The sequence below is a fragment of the Arvicanthis niloticus genome, chromosome 21 (assembly GCF_011762505.2).
Source record: "Arvicanthis niloticus isolate mArvNil1 chromosome 21, mArvNil1.pat.X, whole genome shotgun sequence".
Taxonomy (NCBI): domain Eukaryota; kingdom Metazoa; phylum Chordata; class Mammalia; order Rodentia; family Muridae; genus Arvicanthis; species Arvicanthis niloticus.
In genome coordinates this window covers 23,143,683-23,152,888 of record NC_047678.1, presented here as the reverse complement: position 1 = coordinate 23,152,888, position 9,206 = coordinate 23,143,683, and the positions used below count along the sequence as shown (strand labels likewise).

General features: G+C 44.3%; 1 protein-coding gene across 2 annotated transcripts in view; it reads right to left on the bottom strand.

Annotated features, from left to right (window-relative positions):
- Positions 1 to 6,031: 6,031 nt before the first annotated feature.
- Positions 6,032 to 9,206, bottom strand: part of Ryk (receptor like tyrosine kinase) — a 69,623-nt gene continuing 66,448 nt past the window's right edge. For both annotated transcript variants that reach the window (XM_034484208.2, XM_034484209.2), the window contains exons 14-15: positions 8,226 to 8,362; positions 6,032 to 7,155 (exon numbers count right to left, since the gene is read on the bottom strand). In XM_034484208.2, the coding sequence (XP_034340099.1) occupies positions 7,044 to 7,155; positions 8,226 to 8,362 (249 nt within the window). In that variant the 3' untranslated portion in view covers positions 6,032 to 7,043. The remainder of the gene's footprint in view (positions 7,156 to 8,225; positions 8,363 to 9,206) is intronic.

Here is a 9,206-nt window from a genome sequence, read left to right as displayed (position 1 = left end):
GTTAGAGACCCTCATCCTACCTGCCTGGAAGTCAATATTTTGCTAGCAGCCTTCAGATGAAGATATAGAACTCTCAGCTCTGCCAGCACCATGCCTGACTGGACGATGACATGCTCCTGCCTTCGTGATGATGGACTGAACTTCTGAACCTGTAAGCCAGGCCCAATTAAATGTTGTCCTTTATAAGACTTACATTGGTCATGGTGTCTGTTCACAGCAGTAAAACCCTAACTAAGACACTGCCTTAGTCCCCATATTTACTCTGGAAACTCTTAGGCCCAAGGTATTCGGATCTTCAATATCTTGGTCCAGATACTTAGCATAACTGAAGCACAAGGTCAGGCATTCCCGCATCAGCCTAAACTCCGGAGTGCAGCTAGCCTCACACCTATCCAGAAACTACTTTCTCCCAGCCAGCTGCCTAGAGTTCCTTTCTAAATGATATCCTTGAGCTGGACCCAAGTCTTTCCTGATGGATGTCAGCAGAAGTGACTCGGTGGCTTTTTTATTACTAAGGGAAGGACCTTTCCTGCTCATACCCTCTTCTGGGAGGCACACTGATGTGCTTGCAACCCAGCACTGGCTGTGCAGCCACATTAAAATGGCCTCTGATAGGAAGGGCAGGATGAAAGGATGACGGGTCCTTAGTCACCTCCCTCCCTTTGGACTATAATGTAAGAAGGAAACAATTGCTTAATGTAGTATTTGTTATAGCAGATTCCACTGTAACCAGATTTCTGAAGAAAAATGTGCAACCAACCAGGGCAGCACCAATGTGACTTACCTTAGGTGTGTGCCATTCTTACCTGCTTCTAGCCAGCTCCTATTTTAATTTCCCTCCGTAACACTTCAAGCCCCTATGAGGCTTACAAGCACCTCCCCAACCTGGTACTCTAAACACTAACACTATCTTTACTCTCACTAGAAATGTTGGAATCAACAAGCAGGGTAAGATGTCCTGCCTCCTTGCAAATCATTTTCTCATCTCAATGGCACAGTGTTTGGGGCCAGACTCCCTGGAGTAAGACAAAGACACAGCATTACTTAGGCAACTGAGTTCAACTTAGATTTCCTCAACTGTAAAATGGAGGTCTGTTGGTAACTGTAGGTCTGTTGGTGGTTAGTGCCATATCTGATGTAAGGTGGCAACATCTGCCTGCCACAAACACTGCTAAAACACATGTGGCTGTCTCTCTCTGATGTGAGCCTTGTATTGAACTTCTATTACCTCCAGACCAAAGTCTGAACTTCTTGATGTTAGACCTTCATGGCACATCTTCCCATTTACCTTGGTACCTTCCCTCCTGGCAACTTTATTTTTGAAGGGTTTTGGCCAATAATAGCACTCTGTTCACGGATTCAGAAAATCAAATATATGAATCTGATCTCATTTGACAGGTGTTTGTTAAAATGCCTACGAACAGAGTGTTGGTCAGCGTCCTACCAAATTAATTCCCCTTCTTGAAATGCACGCCCACCTCCTATAACACACCAACACAAGAAACAGCCTGTTATACATCTTATGTCTGCAAGCAAAGGCGGCATTCATTTCCTTCATTTGTAAAATAAGGGAGTTACGTTATCAGCTTGCCATCTCTAAAATACAGCACTACACTGAGGCGGTGATGGGAAATCCAGTATCTCTATCTACTTCCCGATCTTATGTTGTTTTAATGTACTTAAGGGCCACATCCTGTGGAAAGAGAACAGCATTCCTTCAATAGGGACATGCAAAGGATGAGCCAGAGGGTGAGGCCAGCAGCAAACTAGAGCATGCAAAGACCTGAGTGGCCAGGGGAGGTGGAGTGGGGAGCTTCCCACCAAGCCCAGCAGGCCAGGCTCCTGTCTCTTCCTTTTCCTGCCTTCCCAGAAGAGGTGAGGAGGATCCGAAGGGAGCACTTACCACAGAACAAGAGTCTGTTTAGGTGGCCAAAATGGCTGTCAGGTTAAATACACAACCCTCTCCTTCAGTGAAGGCATCTGTGGGTCTTGAGGGGAAAAGAGGAGTCAAGGCCAGAGGGACACTGCCTAGAGATTCCAACACAGAACTTAAAACACTCATAATATGCACTCCACTTCCTGACCTGGTCAGGCCAAGGCCGTTCTGGCTCCAGACAAGTTGGGGCCAAAGGATCTTTCCTCATAAATAGTAACACTGGTGTTTCTGTGAAGCCAGAAACACTGACCCATGCCCCTAAAGCACTCTTTAGATAGGCTTACTTCTGTGACTAAGTAAAGCTAGTTTAAGGTGCCAAATCTCTAGAGGCTGAGGAGATGGCTGAGTTGGCAGAGTGCCTGTCACAGAAGCACAGGGATCTGAGTTCAGTTCCTAGCACATATACAAAAGTCAAGTGTGGCTGGGGAGGGAGAGACAGGAGAGTCCATGAAGCTTGCTAGTAGCCAGCTAGTCTAGACAACCAGTGAACTCCAGGTTTCAGCAAGAGAATCTGCCTCATAAAAGAATGTAATGGAAAAAACTGAGGAAGATACCTGATGTTGAAGTCTGGTGTGTGCACACACATACAACACACAAAATTAAAACTAAATGTTGAGCTGGGCATGGAGCTGTGAATCTGTAATTGCACTGCCCAGGAGGCTGAAGCACTCGTGGGGTGTGGGAGGGAGGTGGGGGATCAAGAGTTTAGGCTATACAGTGAGATTTGGTCTCCAAAAGACAATGTTAACAAACCTCTTGTATATGCAGATAAAGACTTAAGACCTATAGTCCAAGACTTGTATCATTAGGCCAAGGGTCAAGTGCATTTACCTTCAACGTTTGCATAGGTATATGGCCGGATTTCTGCACTATTTCCAGAGGCTAAAGGCCCTAGATAGTTAGATCATGGAGCCAAAGCAAAGGCATCTGAGGTAGATTTTACAGTACCAAGTACAAAGAACATACTTTACTTTGCAAGTCCAAATACAGGTTGTTACAAAAAACAGAGGTCAGAGTGTCAGCCGCCATGATGTACGGGTAGAGCTCTCAGGACCAGGAGTTAGACGCTAAAAGCTTAGCTGGTGGCTCTTACCAGCTTTTCTCCTCAGTGGTGGTCTCTGCTTACTTGAATCTTCCTAGAATCACCCTGCTTCCCTTCACATTTGACAACTCCTGAAGTGCAAAACACATTGCCGAAGGAAGCCAGGTCAAGAGTCCATCTCTTCACTGGGGCTGACCCCGCTAGGACCCGCCTACAGCCATTGCCCATCCTTACCCATGGAAAGCCTCTTTTTGTTTTTGTTTTTCCCAGGTGAGGATCTGATTAAACAAAAACTCAGTGTCCTCAAGCATGTGTCAACTGATAATGTGGAATATCCTTACAAGGGAATATGTTTCAGCAGAATGAAGCATTTGCTGACCTTGCCACATGGAAAAACCCTGAAGACCCATGGGCTAAGTAAAAGACAACTAACCATGTGACTCCATGTAATGCAAAGTTACAAACAGAGATAGATTAGTGATTGCCTAGAGCAGAGGGTGAGAAAGGAAGGGAGGTGACTGTGAAAGGGCATTGGGTTTCTTCTAGGGGCCACACATCTGAACAGGGGACCTAGCAGCAGTGCTCCCCCTTTCTTCCAGCATTTGCAGGCTAAAGCAGGACGGCTGCAAAGCAAAGGTCTTAAGAACTTCCTGGGCTACACAGTGAGGTTCTGTCTCAAAAACAAAAAAACAAAAAAACAAAAAAAAAACCAAACAAACCTATAAGACAAAAAACCAAAATGAAACAAATTGAATTCAACTGTGGTTATGACCATTCAACAATGAATATACTAAAACCCATCTATTTTACGGTGTAATATCAATTATATTTTAGTAAAGCCACTTTTTTAAAAAACCTAACAAAATATAACTTCTGGGCTGAAAAGATGGCTCAATGACTAAGAGCATTCAATGCTCTGACAGAGAAGCCAGGTTCAATTCCCAGCACCCACAAGGTGGCTTACAACCATCTGTTAACTCCAGTTTCAGGGGATCTGATATCTTCTTCTGGCCTCCACAGGCACCAGGCACACACACACACTGTGCACATACATACATGCAGGCAAACACTCATACACATAAAATGAAAATAACTCTTTAAATGTTTTTTCCTGGAATGCCTAGTAGCCAGGTGTGCCCATGTGCTACAGTTCCAGCAAGACGTTGGCAGAAACACCCTACAAGAATGACTTCCTCACACAAGGACTCAGCTAACTGGTGTTCCCATTTTTCTATCACAGCACATGAGGCTAGGAAGATGGCTCAACTGGTAAAGTGTTTGTCATGCAAGCACAGAGAAGTGAGTTACTGTCATAGTCTTCTTCATGACATTTGTGTTCATATACATGCATGCCACAACACATAGTGGAGGTCAGAGGACAACTTGCAAGAGGCAGTATTCTCTTTCCTAAGGATTTAATTCCAGTCATCAGGTTTAATAGGAAGCACTTTCCGAAACTGAGCCACCTCACCAGGCCAGGGTTCTAAATTCTATCCCTAGCACCCACCAAAGTAGAACAGCAGTGTGATTGCTTCCAGTCCTGGGGAACCACAAACAGTGGGATTCCTGGGGCTTGTTTAGCAAACTGGCAAGTTCCAGGTTCAATGAGACACTGTCTTAAGAAAATTAGGCACCTGTCTTGAAAAACCAAAAAACCAAAAAAACCAAAAAAAAAAAAAAAAAAATTAAGGCACATGTCTTTAATCCTAGCACTCATGACAGAGGCAGGCAGATTTCTGAGTTCAAGGCCAAACTGGTCTACAAAGTGAGTTCTAGGACAGCCAGCAATACACAGAGAAACCTTCTATCTTGAAAAACCAAAGATAAATAGATAGATTGACTAATAGATAAGATAGCTAACAAAAACTAAAAGAGGAAGATATTTAACATCCGCCTCATACTCACTCTCACTCTCTCTCTCTCTCTCTCTCTCTCTCTCTCTCTCTCACACACACACACACACACACACACACACACACACACACACACATACTTATGTATGTTATATATGGGTATATATACTCATATATAATGTTATATATGAGTATACATGTATATTCATACATATGTATATGAGTATGTGCCTTCGTGAGTTTATGACACCATGTGTATGCCTGGTGCCTATGGAGGCCGGAGGGATCCCCTGGTGTTGGAGTTACAGGTGATCGTGAGCTGCCTGCCATGGGTGCTGGGATCCAAACTCAGGTGCTCTACAAGAGCTGTAAGCAGTCTTAGCCATGGAGCCATCTCTCCAGCCCCCAGTACACTGACCTTTAAAGCAACTTCTATACAGAGAATTGTAATTTCTAAATATTGTTCTCATCTGAAACAACAGGAGTGCACTGAGTGTTGGAAACAGGGCAGAGCTGAATCGCTCTGTGTAGGTAATATACACATTTGCTGACTGGATGCTGAATTGCTCTGTGTAGGTAATGTCACACTAATACTTGTTGACTGGATCCCTTCTAAGATGCAGGCTATTAACAAAGTGTCTTAAGTTGAAAAGGGAAAAAAGTATTTTAAAACCCAGACATTTGAGGACAATGCACATCATAAAGAAAATACCAGCAAGTTAGGCCATATGCAAGACACTGTATGCAGGAGGCCGTATGTCAGGACACCGAATGCAGGATGCTGAGTTCCTGGCTTGCTTGTGGGAACCTTGTACTATGCAATCTGTCTTTTCAGATACTCTTTATTCATAAGACTTACTTTAATATAGCAGACCCATGTTCTCCCTTACATCCAAGAGGCTGGACACAGGGGCAGTGGCTGCAGGCCTAGTCACTTCACAGGCCCAGGTGACGCTCCCTTAGGTAGCCCAAACCTGTGCGTACTACATACATGCCATTTACAGGCTCTCTCTGTGATACTTCCTTTTAGGAGTAATTCCAACTTCTTAACAGGCCACGGTGGCTGAGCAGTCAGCTGTTCTTTTGTTAGGGTTTTAGAACGCGAGCAAACTCACAAGGGATAAAAATGTGACCCTCCAGCTGCTGCATACTCCAAGACTTTCAAGACACGACCAACAATCACACACTGTGAGCAGTATCTTGAATACCAGCATATAAAATGAGTCCTTTAATTTTTCAAGTGTTTTAAACAACAAATTTATACTTAAGCCAGCCTTGAAGATAAGCATAAAAATTACCAATTTAAACCACAAACCAAAACCAAAACACCCCACACCCACAACAACGGAAGCACCAACTCTGTGTGTAGCGTCACCCAGGTGTGCACAGAGGGAACCGCAGCCGTAGAGAGGGGTCACTGTCTGGAACTGCGTCCTTTCCTTACCTGGAGAGCAAAAATAAATAAGGCCACCACTGCTTTCTACAAGTCTGCCCCCAGCCTTCTTCCAGCTCACAGGAAAGCTTACGGAGACGTGATGAACTCAGACCTGCTTCCCCAGACATGAGCAGAGCCATGTTCACTAAACAGCGATTCTCCATGCAGGGACGATATGTTCTTTTTATTTTTGCTTTCAAATTTATTTTTCTTTTTACTTTTTCTTCAATTTTCCTTTTGCTAATATACTATCTTTCCTTGTATAAGGCAAATCAGACACCCTTGCAATGTTTTTCCTAAGAAAAGTACCGAATTTTGAAGACAAACCATTCCCAAAAGTAGTGACCAAAATGTTAAAATAGCTTTAAAGGTGAATCATGTACATTACTTCAATGAAGTAAAACATTAAAAATAAAAGCAGTTGGCACTAAGACAGCTATTCCAAATATCTGTGTCTAAATAATTTTTTAAATTGTTTATTTATTTTTTTAAAGAATGCACCCCCTAGTCCAAAGTAACTATATTTTAAAAAATTTTTGGCCAAAAAATTTACAAAACCCCTTTTGGTTTAACCTAGTAAAAGTGGTATCTAGAAAACACTCTGCATTATTAAGTTGTCTTTAAAAGTTCAGGTGAAAGCATTCCTAAGGCTGGGTGATCTGGGAGACAAAATGTGCTCCTGCAGGCACTGTACTGCACGCTGCACACTGCATGCTGCACGCAGAGAATCTGTGACAGACAGGCACTTTCTTCTGAGTGGTGGAGCTGGGAGAGAAGTCACACGTAGGCTCCCAGGGCAGCGTGGAACTCTGTGAGGCACTGGACCAGCTGCTGGAACTTAGGCCTCTCCTCCGGGTCCAAGGCCCAGCAACAGGCCATCACAGCGAACCTGCAGAGAGACATGGAAGCGTGTCAGGCCTCAGTCAGCTTCCTGCCAGTTATGAGCTGTTCAAATGTGCTGGTGGGGAGGACAGCCATGAACTTAGCTTAGTTGTACTATGTGTTAGCAGTTTCAGGATTAAAAGAAGCTAAGTTATTTGGATTACATAGAGCAATCTCAGTTCTTCACGAGAATACAATACTCAGAAAGTTCAGAGCTTCCTGTAAACACACAGAACACAGTCAGAATAATGGCCTGTGTTGTCCTGGACACTGCTGAGGAAGAACTAGGAAGAAGTGTTACCTGAAATTAAGATTCCTGGATCTACAACAAAACTACGACCTAAAATTGGCAGGGAAATTCTGGGGCCTCTGTAGACAACACATTTCTGTGCCCACAATCCCAACCAGCCCCTGTGTACCCCACTGCTGTGATGGAGGCAGGAGTCACATGTCACTAGCCCTTAGCATCTTCCTTAAGAAAGGCAAGACCATAATGAGATAGGTGTCTGTCTCTGTCTGTATTTACCGTCATGTGGTGTATGTATATGTCTATGTGGATGTACGCATGTTCTGTACATGTATGTGGAGAGCAGAGGTTAGCATTGAGTTTGTCCTCTACTGTTTTCTTTATTCAGATGGAGTATCTTACTAGACCTGGAGCTCAGAGATGCAGCTACGATGGCCAGTGAACTCCAGGGACCTGGCCGTCCACCCGCCCTGTGGGAGGGAGGGGCGCAGATGCACACTACTGTGCCTGTCTTCTTGGTGCGTGCTGGTGGTCTGCACTTGGATCCCAAGAAAGGTTTTGCTAAGTATTGTATCTTTTAATCATCAGTTTCCTCACGATTATGTTAGATCCTCAGGCTAACTTTTAGTAATCAAAATGATGTACCACTGATACAAGATGCAAAGTGGGTTAACAAGTGACTGTTGTTTCCCACAAGGTCTCAGTCCTATCTGAAGATTCCTCATTCTCACAGGGGAGCTTCTGTGTGAACACAGGAACTTGCTTTCTTACTTATATAATAACACAATAAATGCATCAAAGCTCATGTCTAAGATCCAAAAAAAACTCACAGTTCGTCAGGGCAGTTGATTGGCTGGGCTATTCGGTAACCATCTTTCAGGTAAGCAGCCATCTCAAAGGGGTCGATGTCCACGTAGGGCGTCTGGCCCAGAGTCATGAGCTCCCACAGTGTCACTCCGAAGGCCCACTAGGGGAGGAACAGCAGCATAAAAGAAAATTACCACAGTGGTTAGTTTCTCTAGCTGGGGTAGGAAAGAAAGCATTTTAATGAGTTAATTCTTTAATGTTAACATCCGTATCATTTATTCTAAGTAATTAGGTCTGTTCAAAGAAACCATTTTTATCACTGGCTATTTATCATGCTACCCCCAACTTAACTAACTATGGTGGGAAATGGAGAACAACGTAGAGGGACAGAACATCTACTCATGGACAGAAGATTCACTCAGTAAGTGAGACATGAAGATTATTTAAAGTGTAAGTCATGGGTGTTTTGATTTGCTTATTTTGCAGAGATAGGGATGGAATCCTATCATAAACAGAGGAGCACCATTTACAACTTTTAGGAACACCCTGAAAAAATATTGTCCAGCCGAGTAAAAGTCAGATTTGCTTAAAATCAGCAAGTGGATGGCCAGTAAGAACAGAGCCTAAGCAGAGGCACCTCAAGTCCTGCGAGCTGAGTAGGCCTTCCCTTCATGAGAAGGATGAGCGTGTAGAAGACAGGCTCCACCACCACCTAGAGCTGCGGCTATGCTGCTGTCCAGGGCACGGTGGGGACAACCTCTAGCCTGCTGCCACCTGTGAGCCCTGAGTTCCCGTCACCGCTCGGGAGAGGGAACACCACGTGCGGAAGCTAATGGGTTCTCACCAGTACTCAGCAATGAGCCTCCCGTCACATTCTGTTTTCACAACAGACCCTGAGAACCTCACACTGGCAGCTTAGGTGACAAGGTGAGGAAGCAGGTGAAACCATGGCTGGCCCATGCACACATCTCAGTGAGTGGAAGAGGAAAGCTGGGCGGGGCGCA